A 24,145-nucleotide genomic window follows, 5' to 3' on the forward strand; every position below is an offset into this window, starting at 1 on the left:
CAACTTAATTTATTTTAAATACTTATAGAAGAATATAAAACAGAATAATAGTAACATCTCTCTATATAAGATTGTATTTAGTTTGGCTTGAAGCTATATTACCTTATTATTGCTGAAAATTCAGTCCCTATAACATATGGATGTAATGTATAAAGATTCCTGTGAAACTGAATTTTATGTATTATAAATGGAATGTCCCATAATATTAACTAATGATGTGTATTTTTTTAGACTAAAATTACATCACAACCATCTCCCAGTACCAATCCTATTTTCATGTTTCTGTACTTCAGGATCTCAAGCTTACCAATCTAGAAGGTAAAATGATTGAAGCTGAATGTGCCATGACTGAACTTGAGACTGCTGCATCTCAGCAACTCCATGGCTTGGCAAAGCAAAGTGGGCAGGCCCTGGAAGTAGTGCAGAAGAAAATGCTGCTGGCCAATGACAAAGTGGAAGAATTCATAACATTTGTGAAGGTTGGAATTTTGTTTCTCTTTTGATTGATCATTTGACCAGACACTGCTACAAGCAGAAGCTATGCAAGTGGTCTTTTGGGCACCATACTTTGGCATGTCAGCAGGTCCAGAGTGGGAGGAAATCAGTGACAGACAAGTCATCAGCTCTCAGTATAAGCTTCCACTAGTTGTAAGTTCAACCTTTGTCCATGACTGCCTGTGCTGTCTATCCAAGAGAAAAAATGCTCTTGTGGTTCTATTTCAAATGGGTCTAGAATAGGGCTGTCAATTAATCATAGTTAATACATGCTATTAATGCAAAACAAATTAACTAGATTAAAAAAATAGTCAAGATCCATTGCAGTTTTAATTGCACTGTTAAACAATAACAGAATACGAGTTTAAATTTATTATTTTATTTTTGGATATATTTCTGCATTTTCAAATATATTGATTGCAAGTACAACATAGAATACAAAGTGTACAAGTCTCACTTTATATTATTATTTTGATTACAAATATTTGCACTGTAAAAAGATAAGCAAAAGAAATAGTATTTTTCAATTCACCTCATAAAAGTCCACTCAGTCCTACTTCTTGTTCAGCCAATCGCTAAGACAAACAAGTTTGTTCAAATTTACAGGAGATAATGCTGCCCGCTTCTTGTTTACAGCGTCACCTGAAAGTGAGAACTGGTATTTGCATGGCACTGTTGTAGCTGGCGTTGCAAGGTATTTACGTGGCAGGTATGCTAAAGAGTGTCATGCCCCTTCATGCTTCAACTTGTTGGCTCCAAAGTTTTACGTTAGAGTGCGGTTATGTAAAAAAAAATTCTATATTTGTAAGTTGCACTTTCACGATAAAGAGATTGCACTACAGTACTTGTATGAAGTGAATTGAAAAATAACATTTCTTTTGCTTATCTTTTTTACAGTGCAAATATTTGTTTTCAAAAATAATAATATAAAGTGAGCACTGTACATGTTGTATTCTGTGTTGTAATTGAAATCAATACGTTTGAAAATGTAGAAAAACATCCAAGAATATTTATAATATATTTAAATTGGTATTCTATTATGGTTTAACAGTGCAATTAAAACTGCGATTAATCACAACTATATTTTTAATCTCACGATTAATTGCGATTTATTTTTGTAATCGTTTGACAGCCCTAGTCTAGAATAATGAATTTACATCTCTCATGCATTAAAAAAAGTAGTTCACAATCTTTAGCTAGGATAAAGCACCAACTCTGCTGCTTACATTTTTATGATGTTTTTTGTAAATGTGAAATAAGATATCTAGAACAAATTGATGAATTAAACAGTACTAAGTCACCAGGACCTAATGGTATTCACCCAAGAGTTCTGGCTAAAATTAAGGAACATCTGCATTAGCACTAACCTATCCATTTCTAGTTTCCCTCTACATATATCCCAGGATATCGGAGTCTGTTTTCACTTATGGTGTAATTCTGGAGTAACTTCGTTGAAGACAATGGAATTTCACTGGTATAAAACTAACGGGCGAGCAGAATCAGGCTTAAGAGCTTGTTCCATGTTACCCTTCTCTCTAAAGAGCAGTGGTGGGCAGTCCATGAGGGTAATCCTCTGGCAGGCTGCAAGACAGTTTGTTTACATTGACTGTCTGCAGGGTGAGCTGCCCGCAGCTCCCAGTGGCCACACCATTCCCGGCCAATGGCAGATGCAGGAAGCAGCGTGGGCCGGAGGGATGCGCTGGTCTCCACTTCCCGCAGCTCCCATTGGCCAGGAATGGCAAACCAGGGCCACTGGGACCTACTGGCGGCTGTGCCTGCGGATGGTCAAAATAAACAAACTGTCTCGCGGCCCACCAGCAGATTACCCTGATGGGCCGCAGGTTGCCCACCACTGCTATAGAATCTCTTACATGACTCCAGTTACTTAAAGAGACTTGTATCTTCTAATCACCTTTTGCACAAGTTAATTCCTATTGGGAAACAGAAATTAATTTTAATTGAATCAAGTGAAGACAAGGGTACGCTTCCATCCCTCAAGAGTGAACAGTTGCTGCAAAAATAGAAGATGGGAAAGTAGAAGCTTTTCTGCTTTCATAAGTGGCCGAATGAGCATGAGGTAGTTAACTTACTCTGTAACAGAAAACCAGCTACTTCCATATTGTACCCACTGGTGAAGGTTGCCACTTTGTAACCACAGAACCATGTGTATTCATTAACATTTACCTAGTTCCCTTGTAATGTAAAAAAATTCAGTTTTTACATAGTCACTCAAACTTCACCTCAATAAAAGAATGTGTATTCCTATTTCAAATATTTTTTTTTGCTGAATACTGTTAATCTGCTGCACCTGTCCCTCTTTGTAGATAAATTGCATGGAAATGAAGATGTTGTCTGTAAGTCAAATATTGGTGAACACAGAAGTCCTTAGTAGACTGCTTTAGTTAGCTAGTTACTAAATATTTATGAAAGAAAAGTCTTCTGAAACCAAATTTTATCCACAATGCACCACAGTAAATGATACAGCTGAAAATCTTTCACAAGTTTCAGTGGAGTTATATACTGTATCAGGTAAATCATGTAAAATACCTTTTACGGTCTCATACTAGAACCATAAGAAAATGGAGTTAGCACAAGGAAGCAGTAGCCGTGCTCTCCCTCTCATACCACCTCTTTGTTTGAAGTTTGCCCTGCCTCTTTTATTCTCTTCAGATGGCTGTCAATTTTCCAGTCTCTTCGGTTTTTTACTTTGGCATTTGGCCCTCCCTCTTGTCTCAGTACTTAACTCTTGTCACGGGATACTTGTCTCCATATGAGTGACTCAGCTAATTGCAGTTATCTCCTGTTTCTTCAATTTAACCTCTTTGTTTGACGTCTTACTGTGGATCATCACTTTAGCGTACTACTTTGGTCACTCATTAAACCTAACTGATTTTTATTAGTGCAGACACCACTGTTATTAATCTCTTGATCTGTTTTTTCCTTTTTCTCATCACCATCTTTCTCTTTCTCTCCTTTGTTATTACTTACTTTCTCTTCCTGAGCCACAACCCTCCTCCCATCATATTATCCTTTCAGGACCTCCAGTCCATCTGCCTATTCTCCATCTTTAAGTTTCAGGCACCTTATTCTTCTTTTAATTTCCCCCTTTCTTCTGTTTGCTTCTTCTCTCCACCCTCAGCTCTCCACCCCTCCCCCGCCACATTTGATTCCTTTACTTCTTTCTCCCGCCAACCTACAGCCTTTATCTTCTCTTACTTGTGTTTACTCCTCCTCTCACCCTGCAAGGTGCCTCTAGTAAAAGAGACCAGACTGAATTCCTCCAATATAATACAAATTAATTCTTTCTCGTTCTTCAAGTCTATTTTCAAACATTCTAAACAATCCTACTTCTTTGGCAAAATTCTGTGTGTTTACCCCTCCCTTCGTCCCCCATGTCTCTTCTATTCCTTACTCTCTCTATAAACCTTTATTGCAAGGGCTTTGTTTCAGTTCTAATCCTTCTCAATCTGCCATTTTAACACAATCACCCTCTTTTCTGCTGGTTTCTCTTAACTTTAGACCTGTTCCTTGATAAATCCCTACCTGCTCTATAATCATGTCTCTCAGGTTTCTCTTTTCAGTTCTCATTCTTTCTGTCTACTTCCTCCTTATTTCTCTTTGTGAGTTTATCTTCTCTCTTCGTTTCGTCTAAATCTCTTTTGTATCATATTAACACGTCTTTCCTTGTGCCCCAACTATATCACCAAATCCCGTTGCTTCTTCCTGCAACACATCTCTAAAACTCCTCTTCTTCATCCCCTCTGCTAAAATATTTGCCCTGAAGCAATATCCTACATGGCCTCCCTGCCTCTCATCTCACCTCCATTCAATAAATGCAAAATGTCACCACAAAATAATACTCTTCACCCTGCACTTTGACCTCGCTGCCTTCTTTGAAATACCTACACTTGCTTCCTCTCATATTTTGAAACTTAGCTTCTTGCTTTGCTTTCAATTCACTCCACATCACTATACCTGTGAACATCTCTTCTCTTCTCTTGCATTTCCTCTCAAGCCCATCTCTGAAAACCCCATTTGTATTCCTTTTCCACTTCCATCTTCGTATTTTTTTGCCATGCTGCACTTTATGCTCTCTCCTTGCATGCAAATCAGCCATCTTCTCTTCTTTCATCTCCATGTCATTCTTATGTGAAGCCTTTCATTGTGTTTTAGCGAATAGGAAAATGTTTGCATTTTTCATATTGTACCTCAGAAGCAACCTATAGCAAATTACCCAAATAGAGCACACATAGACTTGGACCTCACTACAGTATATTAATGAAGAAAAGGTTTAACATTTCCTAGCATTTACCACTGAATTACCAGGCAGGAGTCTAATTAAAGGAATGGGTGGCATATTATGCACTCATAACACCAATTACCCATTATTTAGATGATATAAATGACAGCACTTAACGTTTGGACTTTCAACATATATATCACTTCATAGATCTTGCATTCTCTGTATTTAGTTTAGATTGTAAGCTTTTGGATCAGGATCTATATCAAAGACTGATAACAAAGAAGTTAAGGGTGATAAGTGCATAATATACCACCCATTGCTTTAATTAGGCCCGTGCCTGGTAATTCAGTAATAAATGTTATGGAATGTTAGAATAATTTCTTTGTGAATATATTGTGGTGAGGTCCAAGTCTGTGTGTGCTATGTTCTACTCATTTGCTATAGTTTTCTTCAGAGGGACAATATGAAAAAATCAAACATTTTCCTATTGACTAAAACACAGTGAAAGGCCTCACATAAGAATGACTCACATGAGTGGATATGAAAATGCAGAAAAGGATCTGAGATTATAGGAATTGGGGATTAGTGACTAGGTGGCTGGTTGTATTGGGGAGATTCCTGATGTTTGGAAAATGTTCTGGGCCTATTTGGTGGTCCCCCTGCCTGGGAAAAAAGCAACACACACTCACGCTCCAGTTCATGGACCCTCCCACTCAGGGAACTAGTCTTTTGGAGAAGGAGGAAGTAAGAGAAATCCTTGTCAGGAACACTCAAAATTCTCCAGGAGCAATGGGGGAGAAGAGAAGATTCTACACATTCTCAATGGCACCTTTCTCCTGGTGAAAAAAAGAACCAGGAGTATTTGTGGCACCTTAGAGACTAACACATTTGTTTGGGCGTAAGCTTTCGTGGGCATTCATCAGATGCATGCAGTGGAAAATACAGTAGGAAGATATATATATACACAGAGAACATGAAAAAATGGGTGTTGCCATACACACTATAACGAGACTAATCAATTAAGGTGGGCTATTATCAGCAGGAGAAAAAAAACTTTTGTAGTGATACTCAGGATAGCCCATTTCCAACAGTTGACAAGAAGGTGTGAGTAACAGTAGGGGAAAAAATAGCATGTGGAAATAGTTTTTACTTTGTGTAATGACCCATCCACTCCCAGTCTTTATTCAAGCCTAATTTAATTGTGTCCAGTTTGCAAATTAATTCCAATTCTGCAGTTTCTCATTGGAGTCTGTTTTTGAATTTTTTTTGTTGGAGTATAGTGACTTTTAGGTCTGTAATTGAGTGACCAAAGAGATTGAAGTGTTCTCCAACTGGTTTTTGAATTTTATAATTCTTGACATCTGATTTGTGTCCATTTATTCTTTTACGTAGAGACTGTCCGGTTTGGCCAATGTACATGGCAGAGGGGTATTGCTGGCACATGATGGCATGTATCACGTTGGTAGATGTGCAGGTGAATGAGCCTCTGATAGTGTGGCTGATGTGATTAGGTCCTATGATGGTATTCCTTGAATAGATATGTGGACAGAGTCGGCAACGGGCTTTGTTGCAAGGATAGGTTCCTGGGTTAGTGTTTTTATTGTGTGGCGTGTGGTTGCTGGTGAGTATTTGTTTCAGGTTGGGGGGCTGTCTGTAAGCAAGGACTGGCCTGTCTCCCAAGATCTGTGAGAGTGAGGGATCCTTGTAGATCCTTGATGATGCACTAGAGAGGTTTTAGTTGGGGCTGAAGGTGACGGCTAGTGGCGTTCTGTTACTTTCTTTGTTGGGCCTGTCCTGGAGTAGATGACTACTGCGTATTCTTCTGGCTCTGTCAATCTGTTTCTTCGCTTCAGCAGGTGGGCATTGTAGTTTTAAGAACACTTGATAGAGATCTGGTAGGTGTTTGTCTCTGTCTGAGGGATTGGAGCAAATGCGGTTGTATCTTAGAGCTTGGCGGTAGACAATGGATTGTGTGGTGTGGTATGGATGAAAGCGGGAGGCATGTAGGTAAGTATAGCGGTCAGTAGGTTTCCGGTATAGGGTGGTGTTTATGTGACCATTACTTACTAGGTGGACTCCTCCTGAAGGTCGAAACAGCAGACTGGACTTCTACATAGAGTGCTTCCGCCGACGTGCACGGGCTGAAATTGTGGAAAAGCAGCATCACTTGCCCCATAACCTCAGCCATGCGGAACGCAATGCCATCCACAGCCTCAGAAACAACTCTGACATCATAATCAAAAAGGCTGACAAAGGAGGTGCTGTTGTCGTCATGAATAGGTCGGAATATGAACAAGAGGCTGCTCGGCAGCTCTCCAACACGAGTTTCTACAAGCCATTACCCTCTGATCCCACTGAGAGTTACCAAAAGCAACTACAGCATTTGCTCAAGAAACTTCCTGAAAAAGCACAAGATCAAATCCGCACAGACACACCCCTGGAACCCCGACCTGGGATATTCTATCTACTACCCAAGATCCATAAACCTGGAAATCCTGGGCGCCCCATCATCTCAGGCATTGGCACCCTGACAGCAGGATTGTCTGGCTATGTAGACTCCCTCCTCAGGCCCTACGCTACCAGCACTCCCAGCTACCTTCGAGACACCACTGACTTCCTGAGGAAACTACAATCCATCGGTGATCTTCCTGATAACACCATCCTGGCCACTATGGATGTAGAAGCCCTCTACACCAACATTCCACACAAAGATGGACTACAAGCCGTCAAGAACACTATCCCCGATAATGTCACGGCTAACCTGGTGGCTGAACTTTGTGACTTTGTCCTTACCCATAACTACTTCACATTTGGGGACAATGTATACCTTCAGATCAGCGGCACTGCTATGGGTACCCGCATGGCCCCACAGTATGCCAACATTTTTATGGCTGATTTAGAACAACGCTTCCTCAGCTCTCGTCCCCTAAAGCCCCTACTCTACTTGCGCTATATTGATGACATCTTCATCATCTGGACCCATGGAAAAGAAGCCCTTGAGGAATTCCACCATGATTTCAACAATTTCCATCCCACCACCAACCTCAGCCTGGTCCAGTCCACACAAGAGATCCACTTCCTGGACACTACAGTGCTAATAAACAATGGTCACATAAACACCACCCTATACCGGAAACCTACTGACCGCTATTCCTACCTGCATGCCTCCAGCTTTCACCCTGACCACACCACACGATCCATCGTCTACAGCCAAGCTCTGCGATACAACCGCATTTGCTCCAACCCCTCAGACAGAGACAAACACCTACAAGATCTCTGTCAAGCTTTCTTACAACTACAATACCCACCTGCAGAAGTAAAGAAACAGATTGATAGAGCCAGAAGAGTTCCCAGAAGTTACCTACTACAGGACAGGCCTAACAAAGAAAATAACAGAACGCCACTAGCCGTCACCTTCAGCCCCCAACTAAAACCCCTCCAACGCATTATTAAGGATCTACAACCTATCCTAAAGGATGACCCAACACTCTCACAAATCTTGGGAGACAGGCCAGTCCTTGCCTACAGACAGCCCCGCAACCTGAGGCAAATACTCACCAACAACCACATACCACACAACAGAACCACTAACCCAGGAACTTATCCTTGCAACAAAGCCCGTTGCCAACTGTGCCCACATATCTATTCAGGGGACACCATCACAGGGCCTAATAACATCAGCCACACTATCAGAGGCTCGTTCACCTGCACATCCACCAATGTGATATATGCCATCATGTGCCAGCAATGCCCCTCTGCCATGTACATTGGTCAAACTGGACAGTCTCTACGTAAAAGAATAAATGGACACAAATCAGATGTCAAGAATTATAACATTCATAAACCAGTCGGAGAACACTTCAATCTCTCTGGTCACGCGATCACAGACATGAAGGTCGCTATCTTAAAACAAAAAAACTTCAAATCCAGACTCCAGCGAGAAACTGCTGAATTGGAATTCATTTGCAAATTGGATACTATTAATTTAGGCTTAAATAGAGACTTGGAGTGGCTAAGTCATTATGCAAGGTAGCCTGTTTCCTCTTGTTTTTTCCTACCCCCCCCCCCCCAGATGTTCTGGTTTAACTTGGATTTTAACTTGAAGAGTGGTCAGTTTGGAAGAGCTATTACCAGCAGGAGAGTGAGTTTGTGTGTGTATGGGGGTGGGGGGGATGTGAGAACCTGGATTTATGCAGGAAATAGCCCAGCTTGATTGTCATGCACATTGTGTAAAGAGTTGTCACTTTGGATGGGCTATCACCAGCAGGAGAGTGAATTTGTGTGGGGGGGTGGAGGGTGAGAAAACCTGGATTTGTGCTGGAAATCACTTTAGATAAGCTATTACCAGCAGGACAGTGGGGTGGGAATAGGTATTGTTTCATATTCTCTGTGTATATATAAAGCCTGCTGCAGTTTCCACGATATGCATCTGAGGAAGTGAGCTGTAGCTCACGAAAGCTCATGCTCTAATAAATTGGTTAGTCTCTAAGGTGCCACAAGTCCTCCTTTTCTTTTTGCGAATACAGACTAACACGGCTGTTACTCTGAAACCTGTCCAGGAAGTGGATCTCTTGTGTGGACTGGTCCAGGCTGAGGTTGGTGGTGGGATGGAAATTGTTGAAATCATGGTGGAATTCCTCAAGGGCTTCTTTTCCAGGGGTCCAGATGATGAAGATGTCATCAATGTAGCGCAAGTAGAGTAGGGGGGTTAGGGGACGAGAGCTGAGGAAGCATTGTTCTAAGTCAGCCATAAAACTGTTGGCATACTGTGGGGCCATGCGGGTACCCATAGCAGTGCCGTTTAACTTGAATTGTCCCCAAATGTGAAATAGTTGAGGGTGAGGACAAAGTCACAAAGTTCAGCCAGCAGGTTTCCCATGACATTATTGGGGATACTGTTCCTGACGGCTTGTTTCTTTGCCGAGGCATGAGCTACCTGGGCAGTGATCCTCTTCCACCTCCTTCATTCCTGGATCCAGGATATGAAAAGAACACAGGCCAATAATGGTTGCCTACATTTGATACAGGATGGGTACCTAGTACTGCCTGGATGATATATGGCCAATATTTGTCTCATTGAACACAGCTACTCTTCATAGCATTCATCAGATTTACTGTGTGATTTGTTCATCCCTGGTAGGAGTGGACAGTTGAACTTTCCCACCAGCAAGAGGACTTGCACGTTCATCACCCATGTCTGCATCAGAAGATATTAAATGCAGTGGAATGCAGTGGCTAAAAAATGCTCAGTATTTTAAGTTAGGAATGGACTAGCCTCCATTAAATAAGAGAACTAGAGATTACTGCACAGATGAAATCCATATAATTTTAAAAACTCTGCTAGTGTTAGTTTGTCCAAAGATCACTTTATTAAGTTACAGGGACAGCTTAGAAATGAGAATGGTTATTGTACCATTTATGTAAATGAATGCTATCAGTTTTGCTTTGAAAGTGAACACCTTGGACACAGCTGTGAGTTGATAGGAAATATGTTCCCAATTGGGAACATTTAAAAGCCAGAAGAAAGTCATCTGGTCCATTAAGCATGCTCTTAATTGTCATCACTTTATCTAGAAAAAATATCCAGTGTGATTCCTTTGTATCGTGCTGTAGCAGGTGATGGAGTCTGACAATCTGTCTTCTACCTGAATCAACAAAATATGTGGTTAAAGGAAAGCAACTCAGTTTGATGAAAATCAGTATTTTTGTTTGCAAAACACAGCCCTCATGGAGTTTTATAAATTGCAAATAATGCAGCAAATGCCCTTAAGTGAGGATGTTCTACATGCAAAGCACAACTTGTCTCTCTCTCTCAAAAAAAACAAAACACTTACCATTTTAAAAATCAAATACAGATCAGTTTTTCTGCTAGGAGTGCTGGTTTCAGGAAAAAAGAGAACCACAGCTTTTATTAAGAAACACCAGCAGTTGATGGTTCTGAAAAGAAATTGGTGATAAATTAAGTTAATCTCCATCAGGATTACTCTGCATCTGGGATTTAGGCAAATTGAATCAGAAGCCTGAATAGTGTCAGTGAATATCTATTTGACTGTAAACAGAATAATAGGCTCTGTGGATTTTAATGAATGAAGTGAATGGCTGAACTCCTACTGTTTAGTGATGGCATATGGTTAGTGATGCATACAGTACACCAGTATAATGTAAATGTCTTAATGGATAGAATCTTGATTAATAAAATTGAAGAATAAATAGAGAGCTTTTCCTTACTCAACATTTTCTATTATTTTTAAGCTGTAGAAAAAATGCATTTCACTTGGGTTTTTATCTCTATAACAGATAATATGGATGTAGATAAAACCTCTAGAATATTATTTAACATTTTTTGTCTCCAGCCTGCATGACAGTGTAGAAGAATTAGATTAAATGATCGATTCTATGTAACCAAATTGCAAGGTATAATATATTTCAGCACCTGCATGTGTAATCCTCCTGAGTAAATGTCTGCACATCTGATTCAGATAATGAATGTTGAATCTTATCTCATAGTGTTACAGAATTACAGTAATGCAACAATGTTGTCCAAGATTATAGAGCTGCTATAGTGAATATCTAAGGGAGTCTCCTTCCCTTGAGTCCTATGTGTAGTGGCTTTTGAACAGAAATCACAAAAGGACTTTTACAGTACATTTGGAACAAACCCATCAGAGAGTTTGACCAAACTGCAGATGACGTATCAAAAGCCAGTGGTGATAGTGTTACTGCTGCAATGGTGGACCAATGGCTATAGTTGGAGCAACTGTTCATCCTGCAGCAGGTGAACAAGTCAGAATTTGCAAACTCTGGTGACTGTGTTGCGGCGCCCATTCTGTCAGTGGTGTTCCTGTGAGAGGTATTCAGTGTTTGCAGGGGCATAATTGGTAGCTGTTTTGCTAGACACTGTTAGGGTTTGGCTTAAGGAAATATCAAAGCTGGGGAGAGTGGTTGTGTGTGATGAGTGCTGGAGATTGTACCTAAAGGTCTAAATTTGGAGGTAATATCATTGTGTCATCTATGGCAAGGAGTCCTTGTAGTGGCCCCTTTATGAACTGCTTTGCAGAATTATTTCAGTTGATTGGAACAGTTTAGTGATAATGGTAAAAAGATGCTCTTCAGCCTTTATATATGCTGTCTCTTGGGACCTTTTTCTTTGATGAGTTTAGACCGGGCTATCTCTGGTAAGCTGGTGGTACCCAGTTGTCTATAGAGTTCTTCCTGGATTCTGAAAGGGACAGAATTTGCTTGAGCACTATTTTAACAAAATTTTTGTTTTGTTAATGCATAAATGAAGATAAATCTTACCTGTCCACGAGTCATTCTGCTAATTGAGCCAGGAAAGAGATATGAGAAGAGTAACATTTCCATATTCTTCACAGTTCTTGGTGGGGAATTGCTTCAGAGGGCCACTACAATTCATATTCTGGGCACTATCCTTCACCATGGGTAAAATTAAGTGATCAGATGCTAGTCATGAAGAAGAAGGTTTTTACCATCTCATGAATATCACCAGACTTTGACCCCCTCTGGTATGTGAATCATGATGCATGCCTTTGACACCGGTCAGATTGTTGTGATAGGTTCCATATTAGTCTATTAAAACGATCAACCCTAAACCCTTATCTCTTGCCACTGTCTACTACTGTGAATGGTTTATTGGGGTGTCAGAGGGGATTCTGCTTATTCTCAATGTCACTCAGTGCATTGGGTGTGTATTGTTGATTTTAAGTTTAAAAGTGGCACTGTGGGATTCCATGTTTACTGAATGTCATTGATTCCAGATCGGGTATGCATAGTATACAAGTAAAGGAGTTTGGTTTTTTTCCTTGAATTGCCAACTCTGCAACGTCTACCCGGGATTGGATAGTCAAACTAAATTTTCCTTCTTAAGCATAATCTCCAGTAATAAATGTGCTGATGCCAAGTTATGCTCTCGGTGACATCTGTACAGCTTATTGCTGTCATGCAATTGATTTGCTTTGTAATGACATAACTGTGATGTAAAAAAAAAGGAATAGAATCCAACTCACTCTCCCACCTGTGTTTGCTCTATAGTGCCTAACAGGTTAAAATAAGAAGTAATGAAACCTCTTAATTTAATCACTAAAGTCAGCAGGTGTGACTCTGAATGCATACAGGGAGCAGATCTTTGGGGTAAGAAGGTTTTCTTAACCTGGTCATTCTTTTTAGACTAGAACTGTACTTTAAGACATTTAATACGCTGGCTACTAAATATCTTTCTGAGATTCTTACACAATTTTTATCAGCTCATTCGCTTAGGTCTGAGAGTTATGGGGCTTTGGGAGCCTAAGTCTCAATAAGGCAGGAGAAATGCTGTTTAGATCTATCATTCCATACCCCCTGATTTGTGGAATGCTCCCCCTCCTGATGTGAGCAGCGGCAGAATTGGCCTCTTTTAAGTTAGGTTTGAATTTAGTTTGTTTTAGGTGCCTGTTGGCCCTCACACAGTGAGTTTGTTTTATATTTTTTATGTTTTGTTGATGTCTGTGCAGAGAGTCAGCATGGACTAGTGTATAGGTATAGGGCACTAGTCTGGGAGTCAAGAAACTTATGTTTACGTCTAGGTTGCTGACTTGCTGTATGATGTTGCTTCACCTCTGTGTTCCTCTATTTGGAACGTAAGCTCTTTAAGGCAGAGGCTGTATCTTATTATGTGTATGGGCCCCTGATCTTAGTAGGGTGCTTTGGGCACTACTATTTACAAATAGATAATCATAGTAATATTTCTATGCGACCTTTAAATGAACGTCATTATTCTAATACAGTTTACACATGTCTAAATTACAGGTAAACCTGGGCTAAATGAAGTGAGAATCAGCTCTAAAATCTATTATTGTGTTACTGTAAATTGTGCTTTACTGTATATAGGACATGAAGATGATGATTACAGCTTATTTCACATAAACAGCATTTTGAGGTCATTAATATATTTTACCACCAATATTCTGTCTGTCTGACCACACTTACTATGTGCATATAAATTCAGATATTGTTCTCTAGTGTAGAGTAAGCTAATGTTTCTTTCTTCTTGCTGGGTCACAAAACATGGGGGTTGTGTTGTAAGTTTGGTGGCAGGATGACAAAGAACTATGGAGTCTTCACTGATGTTACTTAGGAGCCTGAAAATGATCTGACCTGTAGCCTAATTCCTTGACCTTCTACTCCCTACTGTATATCAAGCACTAAAATGATTGTAAAGATTAAATAGCATCTGTTACCAAATACCCCTCTTGTCAAGAGGTGTCTGACCTCCTGTATTCTAGGGATGAGGTGTCCATTTGATACAAATGCAGTGGGAAAGGGCTGAGCCCACACATCTACTCTGAGTTAAATTACAAGAGATACCCTGACTATATTGAACTTTTAAACTCAAGATCCATGTAGTAGGGATAAAAAAGGAAACAGAAAAAACAAAATAATTATCAACATTGGACAAGAAATCTGGCTGGGGATATAACAGAACATTAGCAGCAAAGCGGATAATCAGATAGGAGAGAAAGACAATTGAAGAAACTCCTATATACAATTCTTTACCTAGATTCAGGATAGACTATAACTAGCCAGTGTAAAGCCATTCCTACCTGTTTATTTAAATCTGGTTTGTCTTAGAAACAAGGTAACATTTTAAGTTGGTTACAATAAATGATTTAATTTGTATTAAACTAATTACTCACTGAACAATTTTTAGGAAACTCGGTACAGGGTATTTAGTGTCCTTGAACTGCTAATCTTGAAATTATTCAAAAATATTTTAAACTGCTTATTCCCTGTAATTTTCCTCACCTGTGACTGCTTGAGAGAAGTCACTTAGAGGGAAAGATAGTTAAAACGATGTACTTAGGGACCAAATTATGGCTTCATAACTTTTACTTCAACTACTGGGATCTTTTTACCTCTGTATTATGGAGGAATGATATGTAGGCAAACAAGGTTGGACGGAAAGTGGAAAAAAAATTGGGGAATAATAGTCTTTTTAAAAAACAGTCAACAAAAAAAGGCCTGATTCTCCTCTCAATTGCCCTAGTGTGAATCAGGAATAATTCCACTAAAGTCAGCACAGTTAGAGTAGTTTAAAACTGATTTGAGATCAGAACTGGCCAAAAATTCCATACACTGATAGACATACAATTTCTATTTTCTGTCACTACAGTCATTATTTTTCTTCTTTTTTCTGTTATAATATTAACTGACCTTTCAGGCTACATTTTTAAAATGCAAAAAGTTGAGATCTGTCCTCCAAAACACTGTGCATGAGTACCCCTGCATTTCTTTTGTGAAAGAATGTATAACAGGTTTTAGTCAGCCTGTTTATGTGAACAAGGAAGAAGGCTCGATGGTATAGTGATATACATGTGCTCTTAGTATTTAAATAGTATTTAAAACTATTTCTGGCAAGTATTTTTGGAGAGGCAGTTCGATCTATGGATAGGTGCCACTGCTCTGCCACTGCCTTGGTGTGTACCTCGGCTATCCGTCCCACCCTCTGCCTGTCTTGCCTATTTAGAATAGGTTGTAAGCTCTTTGGAGCAAGGACTGTCTCTGTGTTTTTTTTGCAGTACCTGATCTAAGCTGGGGCCTGTAGGCGCTACTATAATACAAATAATAATACATGATAATAGTAAAAAGATGCATTCGTTTTCTAGGTTTAACATTTTGTTCTGCAACATTCGGATCATCTTCCTCAGTGAAAACTTCCCTCATGCTTTTATTTTCACAGGAGCGAGTGGTCTTCCTGTTTCATGTAAGGTTTTCTATTCCATTTCTGGTATGTGTGGTGGGATACAAAGTTTTAGATGAAAAGGAGTACTTGTGGCACTTTAGAGACCAACAAATTTATTTGAGCATAAGCTTTTGTGAGCTACAGCTCACTTCATCGGATGCGTGCCACAAATAAGTGCTCTTGGGTTATAAATGCAAATCTAGAGGTAACCAAGGAATTTGCACTGAAATGAGAGAACCATCAATATGTATTTTAGAATTGTTTAAAGCTATTAGTAATGCCTTTCAATTTCATTACATTTTTAACTCTCTAGTAACTGTATATACATAAAGTTGAATGTTTTCTATCTATATGTCAATCATTTTATGTTCAGATTGCAAAGAAAGAAGGGAGAGAAACTTCAATGATTTTTTTATTGACAACTATATAATGTAATATCCATAAAAAGTGATGTGTCCAAGTTGTTACTATTCTGTGTTTCTGTTGTACACATGGGCCAAATCCTGCTAGGCTTTCAAGTATTTCCTTGGCATGTGTAAATGGGTTGTGTGCTGTAAGGCTATACAGGTGAAATGCTGCACAACCTTCTGGACTGTGCATGCTAGTTGTACTTTGGCTGATCATCCTGTTTATACAAAGCCTAAATGGAAGAAAACCTTTCCACCTCTGCAGTTGGGATTTGTGGAATAGGTTTGGAAAGTGAGGCGCACACGTAAATGATGGTTCCAGGAGGAGGAAGAGGAGGATAGATGTGTCTCAGGATATCTGGGGGATATCTGCCCCAATAGAGGGCCTAAAATAGAGGGGGGAAATTGAGAGGTAAGGGGGGATTCCCCAGATTGCCATTTGAGGAGAAAACTTTGCCTCGGTAGGCTCCACACTTCTTCTTGGCTGCACGCTATTGAAGATCTGTCAGGCAGAAGGACATCTTTCTGTGCTGCTCATTCTCCTTTAAACCATCCGCATCCCCATCAGGCATCCATGTAAGGCCAACACTGATAGCACCTCCACTTCTGAGCAAGTAATACCACAAAGGACTAGGGAGAAGCCTTCACAGTTATGCCTGATCAGGAAACTCTCATACTCTCTATGGCTTAGCAGCTGCACAGACAAATTTCCACTGAATAAAACCTGTTGTGTATTAGCGTGAAATATACATTTATCATCAAAATAAGAAAAGAAGTGAAACCTCAGGAGTGGCAAGGCATCATCTTAACAGTGATGAGGCAAATATCCTAATCCTTATTCAGGACTCGTATTAAACTCCTCAAACTCCTATTGATACTAATGGGAGTACATTTTTGCCTGAGTAGAATTTATACTGCCTAGTAACCAGTAGGTACCGAGCACTTTATAAACAGACAATAAAACAAAATCCCTACCTGACTTAGCTCACAAACAGCAAGGGAAACAATACAATAGCAAAAAGGTGAGGATCATCATTGGATGACTTTCCTTAGCCCACCACCAGGGGAGAGGCTGTTCCAAGAGTCAAAGGGGTGGCTTGAAAAGAAGGTGAACATCCAGGAGTGGGAGGAGACATAGAAATTGCCATACTAGATCACAGCTGTGGTCCACAGTGACCAAACTCAGGTGATTCAGAAAACCTGTGGTGGGCCTTTATGGAGTAACCTGCCCAGGGAGAGAGTTGTTTCCTAATCCCCGTTATTTCAGAGGTTGGCTTATCTGTACTCTACATTACTGTTCCTTCCCAGAGCTCCTCCTGTCATGGCACAGCTATGTGTTGCCCCTCATGCAAGGCTGTAACCAGCCTGCATTTTAGAGTCTGTAAGCTTGTATAAAGTATTTATTTGTACAGGCCTTACATCAATTGAATTTACTGTATAGTATCTGAATACCTCAAAATATTAATTTATTTAACCTCACAACTTTCATTTGAGGAAATGTTAGGGAATGACTATCTTCCATTTCACAGAAAGAGAAACTGTGGAACAGAGAAGTTGCCTCATGACATTCATCATAGATAGAAAAGGTCTATTTCTATTTTACAGAAGGAGAAAACTGGGAAGTTCTTAAGACTCACCTTTTCAGAAATGGTCTTAAATTTGCATGCCCCAGTTTCTGGGTGCCCAGCTTTACAAACCTAGGGTCTGACTTTCCATTGAAGTTGACTAGAGCTGTGAGTACACAGCACTTTTGGAAATTAGGTCCTAGATGTCTAAAGTTAGGCATCTAGGTTCAAGAATTCAGCTTTGAAAATGTACCCCTTAGTGATTTGCCCAAGGTCACCCAGGATTACTGTGGCAGAGCTGGGAATAGAACTCTGAAGTCTTCTGTCCCAATCTTCTACCTTCATCACAGAACCATAGTGAACAAATACTATTCAAATGCACAAAACCTCTTTAATGTCATTAAGGTTTAAATGTTAGTCACCAGAAATAAGGTAATGCAAAGTCTGAGTTACAGCTGAAATATTAACAGGGCCATGTTGTACATCTTGAATGTTTTTATAGTATATATCTTTTATGACAAAAAGAATAAACTGTTAAAATACATATTTAAATAGTGGACTAGAAGACATTACGTGATTTGCAACATAGTTAAGATAGCACTGCTCTTGGAATCTTAACTTTTGCATTTTGTGACTCTGGTGATTTTTCTGGGCTGTGTTTTAGAAAGCAGGGGCTCATTTATGCATTCATTGCTTGCACAGTTGCATTCCCTACATTTGTGCATATAAATCAAGGACTCCACATGCAAGAGAGCCATGGGGTCATTTGTGTAAGAAATCATGGTAATTACATCCATAATTTTAGGCATTGAGGCCATCATCAAGTACCATTGCAATGGTCCAAGAACAACTCACGTCAATTGTAATGTTGGGTGTTTAGCAGATTGAACCCCACCCCACCCCAGCCCAATGAATGTGGGAAATCCATAGTATCTACTCCCCTACATGGGAATAATCTTTTCTGAATAGGGGGAGTTGGGAAGCTTTATTATTATCCAATCAGTGTTTTTGGTCATGGATTTACTCCTCAATGTGGACACTTTACCATATATGCCATTTTTCAAAGTTACACCATTTCCAAATAATCTCTGTGTAAAAATGTGTGGCCATTTTTAAAAATAGGAAATGTAATATTTTGATCCTTGTAGACCTCAAAAATGGCAAAAGATACGTTGCTCAAACTTTAAAAAAAAGTCACCTTTTGTAGAGACTAAGAATGGAACATTTCACGCAAAAAAAAATGAATGTTTCAGAAAGTTAGGAAAATATGGAAACGATTTATAATGGAAATTAGTTTGTAATGATAACTGTAGGGGATGTTATTGTAATACACAGTTATAAGATGTATATAACTACATGTAGCTTATAGCTAATGTGACAATTCCTACTGCTTAAAAAGGATTGAAGGTTTAAACTATTGCATTATATATAGCTGGCCCAGTAGCAATTGCTACTGATGTGTTGTAGAGCCATTTTCAGGAATTAATCAGGGATTCCCACTCCAGTCATCTGGTAGAAGCTACGTGTGTCCCACAGGAATAAATCTGACAGGAACATCTAAGCTGGGAAAATGACTTGAGCAAGAAAATATCCCTGAGATTTGAGACAAAGGAAAACAAAAAGAAAAAGCAAGTACTAGCATCACTAATACTAATAAAGGTGTTGCCATCAAACATGAATACTACATTAAAGCCACATCCTGCATTCACTTCAGCAGGTTTGTCGAAAGTGCTGTCTCTTTCAAAACATTTAAATTTTTAAAACACACAATGGGAAATGCTTGATTAGTTTGGAACCTCAGACCAGAGTAAATCTGAACCTTCAGTACAGTCTATATTGGACCTTTACTGAATTAAAGAACAGTGTTGATACTCAGTTCAACACACTTTTTCAACACAAACCAAACCCTGTTCGAAATTGGTTAGCTGTTTAAATCAGTTGGACAGTGGCTTCCTGTCTCAGTTCGGATATGTCAGCACTGCATCTGTGAAATGCATCTGCCCGAGCTGGGATCCACAGATTTTGTTTAGTGGGGCTCCCGCTAGCGTGCTAAAAATAGCCATGTAGTTGTGGCTCAGCTGGGGTTCGAGCTCTCAAGCCTGCAGGGATGGGGAAGCCTGAGAGCCTGAGCTGCAACATGAAAGCAATGCCTACACAGCTACTTTTCATTTGGCCAGTAGAGAATAGGGGCCCAGTTCCCTTATTTTCTTTTGAAAATCCCATGCTCTGACTTCCCCCCCACCCCACCCCCAGCCAGCTGGCTGGTCAGCTCTAGAAATATTATGGAAATAAATTGTCTCAAGACATTATATTGAAAATACCACAGGAGCCAGAATCCTTTGGCTATTTTTGACATTGGACACATTGGAATACCTGCTCTGCTTTCATGGTACCCACTTATGGCATCATGTAGGGTACAGGCACTACACATGTAGCTACATGCTGCAGTGAAAGCAGGCTGAGTCCACCCTTGTCACTGGGCTGTGCAGCTTCCAATGGCAGTGAAAGACTCTGACAGTGGGGAAAAGCTCTTGCAGTGGGGAAAGGCCAGAGCTGTTTCCCACTGCCTCCCCCTGCTGGAGTCTTTTCCCTGCTGCTGGAGCCTTTCGCTGCGGTGAGAAGAGGCTCCAACAGCAGGGAGGCAGCAGGCAACTAAAAGTAGAGATGTAAACATGGGAAGCACTGCTTGGACACGCAGAAAGCCATGTAGGGTATATACACTAGGGTTCAGGCGTGTAGGGCACTCTGTTCCACTCTCCTCGTCTAAGCCGTCCCTCACTGTCCACTGCTGTTTATACCCGGGCTAACAGGGCGTGCAGTGCCTGTACTCTACACACCACCGTGAGTGTAGATGTACCTTCAGCATCTGTGTTGGGGGGATGCAAGTTTATAATAAGGATAGTTTAACTGGTTGTAGCAAAATATTAAATTGTGAAAGTAACAGGAAGATAATGAATAGATCTTGGGATCAGAGAAATCCTGTTAAGATTTGTTTCAAATACATTAACAGTGTTTTGATTACACTGAAGGCTGAAGAGTACTTTACCCAAAATGCCAATAAACAAGCTTCATAATACTGCAATCAATTTTATCTGAAATGAAGGTATTCAGTGCTTGTTAGCTTTGAATATGGAAAGAATTTTCAGGAATTTATCAGCGGTTGGAGAAAGATAGTTTATTAAAAATAATCCTGGATATGATGATCAAAATAAAACCCTTATTCTCCAATCTTAAACTCACCCAGCATATTATTTGTTGACAATTGCAGTACTAATGTTTGGCTCCTGGTGCCGCTTGGGTACACTAGGTGGATCTTCTGACATTGAGCTACCGTTGTTCTCTCAACTCTCCCCAGCTGGCAATTTTTAAATACCACTCATCTTTCTCTGCATCTGACAAAGTGCATGTGTCACACTTAAAAAAATAAACCACTTGTGTTGTCAGCCTGGTGGCTTAGCGGTAGTGCTCTGGGCTGCTATGTCATTGAATCAGAGATGTTTAGAGATGGAAAAGACCTATTAGGTCATTGAGGCCATCTCCTGGTCACTGTAGGGTGTTTCCTACTATACATTTTCTTGTGTTTTGTCTTGTTTTATATATTCTAAGTGATGGGGCTCACACCATGTCCACATCCCTTGGGGAAAGCATTTCAGAAATTAATACTATCTATCTAGCTGTCAGGAAGCTTTCCCTGATAATCACTGCAAATTTTCCTTTTCTCAACTTTATCCCTGGATTCCTAACTAGTAACCCCCTTTATACCACCCTAAATAGCTCATCTTCTTTTTTGCCCCTTAGACTGAACGATCGTTACACTTTTAAAATCATAGCCCACTTAGTTATCTCTTAGCCATGGTCTGCTCTTCTCTGAATTTCCTTGAATTTGTCAACATCTTTCTGGTACATATTAATTGAATTCCAGGATGAGCACAGTAAAACCATGCTTGATTTCGTTTGGTTTATTTAATGCTATCTTCTCAAGACAAGGCATCCTACTCTAGCTTAAAACTAGTTCTAAATGTTCTCAAAAGCAGAAAAGGGAGGTTAGAGCTGAATCTTCACTGATGTCCTACGCTTTCAGGCTTGGGTTTGGCAACTATTCTCTTATATAGCCTTCTTTGGGGACCTGATCCTCCTTCCACTTCAGTGGGAACAGGGTCAGGCCGCTTTTGTACATTCTGAGCTAATTGCTTTAAAGTATATACTAACAAAAAAGTGACTACCTGCTCAAACCAGCTTAGCAGAGACTCTAATGCTAGAGTCCAGATGATCAGCCAGCTGTGTATAAACGACAAATCCAAGTTTATACCTTGACTATAAAAATGTGCGGGAAGGACATCAGGTACAGCCACCAGGTTGGTGGGGGGAGAGGGGTTCTACTCTTCACGTATATATGCTCCAAGTATGTGGCCACTAATTAGCGGACTGATGATTACTGCTTCTGGTCACTGGGGATTAGAGAAATGAACAAAGAAGGAAGGAATAATAAACACAATTTGAGTGATGTCATTGTGGTCACATGGTGGGAAGCATAGTGCCCACTTCTGGACAAAAAGACAACTTTCTGCTACTTGATGTGGCAGCCTGCAAATCAGCCTGCCTAGTACCATTGCTTGAACACAGTGGGGCAAATCCAGTCCTGGTGTAACTCCATTGAGATCAGTGAAGTTACTCTAAAGATGACTTTGTCCCATTGAATCTGAAAAGGATTGAGAGTTAAACCAGTGGTATCTGTATCAGTCTCTTTGCTGGTTCTATGAATATGCTCTATGTTAAGGGGAGTGATGTCAGGTAATTTTTTTTTAGATACAGCTAACAAAAAAATGAAACGGAATGACCAGATTAGGCAAAATTTCGTTTGTTTTCCATATTGCATCTACTTCTTCATTTTTGTTTCAGACTTTACTATTTAAACAGTGACCAAAAATGACAAGGAATTCCTGACCCCAGGAGCTTACAACCTAAAGCTTATCTTTCACCACAGTTGCGCTTGCCCAAAACGTCAGTAGTGTATTTCTCTCTCTCATATGTTCTAGGCCTTAACCAGAGAGTTACAGCATAATGTACAGGAGATGAGAATGCGAATCAGACATGCTAAAAAATTACGAGAAGAGAAAGAATGGAACAGGTATCCTTCCAAAGAGTCTGTCCACCGAGCCCAGTCCTTGGCAGCATCTATCCTTAATATTTCAAAGACTGATCTAGCGGAGATGCTGGATACAGAAGATGAAGAGGTAAGGTATCTTAAGGACTATTTTAGGGTAAAGGGCATATCCTTAGCTGGTGTTAATTGGTGCAGTTCCATGTAAATCAATGGAGCTCCCACAGTTTTCATCAACTGAGGATGTGGCCCAACGTTTTAAAAATTTATTATTATAACTACTGCAGTAGCACCCACGCACTCCCACCCATGGATCAAGGCCTCACTGTATTAGACACTGTACAAAGAGATAACCTAAAGACAGTGCCTTCTGCAGAGAGCTCACAAGCTAAGATTTAGACAAAATGTCACAGTTGAATAAAGGACCATATAGAAGGGGCAAAGTTATAGTGGAGACCGTTGTAAATGCGTAAATTAAAAATAAATTTCCTGATTTGAACATGGGGATGCGGAGATTTTAATCATTTCAAAATCCTTAGTAATTTCCATTTTTCATGAGGAAATTTGATAATCTCACACATAACTTTCATTTTGAAGGTGGACTTCAGTATTAATGAAGCAATTTGTAATCTATTCTGTCATACCAAAATCAGTTTATTTGTGCATGTTTTCTCTAATTTTGCAAAAAGAAAAGGAGGACTTGTGGCACCTTAGAGACTAACCAATTTATTTGAGCATAAGCTTTCGTGAGCTCACGAAAGCTTATGCTCAAATAAATTGGTTAGTCTCTAAGGTGCCACAAGTCCTCCTTTTCTTTTTGCAAATACAGACTAACACGGCTGCTACTCTGAAACCTGTCTCTAATTTTCATAATTTCTACTAAACGGGTGTTTTCTAATAGGGAGCCTGTTGCTTTTCTTTCTTGAGCCTATCCTACAGCTATATGGCAGAATATTTGATTTGACCCCATCAAAATGCTCTGTGATAAATATTATGTTTTCTTAGTTGCTCAAGCTGAAATAAAGCTAGCTAGTGAGTAAAAAAGATGTAGACTGACTGTGTGTACATACAAATATAAAAAGTGTGTGTGCTGTTACTTGGAAAATGTTGACTAGTAGTGATAATACTTTCATATTGTCACAACAGATTATGACTAGTTCCATACTTTTAAAGCAATTACAGAGTGTGTGTGTGTGTGTGTGTGTGTGTGAGAGAGAGAGAGAGAGAGAGAGAGACTGCATACACACAAATACATTATAGTCTGATTTCTATCTCACTTAACACCAATTCTACACCTCTGCAGGTTTATTGATTTCAATGGAGTTGCTCCTTATTTACCTCAGTGTAACTGAGATCAGAATAAGGTCCTATTGTTTTGATACAATGTGTATTGTAAGTGTTTGTGTCTAATACACACACAAAGGAAATGTAAATGTACAATTGATATACTTGCACTGTTCATATACATACCATGCATGTTTTATTTTATTAATCTATGCACAGATCCGAAACTTCCAAAGTGACTTCCTCAATTGCACTTATAAAATTTGCACATGTATTCATTCACACACATACAAGTGTATTTCAAAGAAGAACTGG

The 24,145-nt window shown here is 39.8% G+C and overlaps 1 protein-coding gene across 5 annotated transcripts in view; it reads left to right on the top strand.

Annotated features, from left to right (window-relative positions):
* The window catches only part of CNTLN (centlein), a 294,736-nt gene that overhangs the window by 259,644 nt on the left and 10,947 nt on the right, over window positions 1–24,145 (top strand). For all 5 annotated transcript variants that reach the window (XM_084628742.1, XM_084628743.1, XM_084628746.1 and 2 more), the window contains 2 exons: window positions 294–479; window positions 22,482–22,679. In XM_084628742.1, the coding sequence (XP_084484868.1) occupies window positions 294–479; window positions 22,482–22,679 (384 nt within the window). The remainder of the gene's footprint in view (window positions 1–293; window positions 480–22,481; window positions 22,680–24,145) is intronic.

This window comes from Lepidochelys olivacea, assembly GCF_965140295.1.
Source record: "Lepidochelys olivacea isolate rLepOli2 genome assembly, chromosome: 5".
In the NCBI taxonomy this organism is placed as follows: Eukaryota; Metazoa; Chordata; order Testudines; family Cheloniidae; genus Lepidochelys; species Lepidochelys olivacea.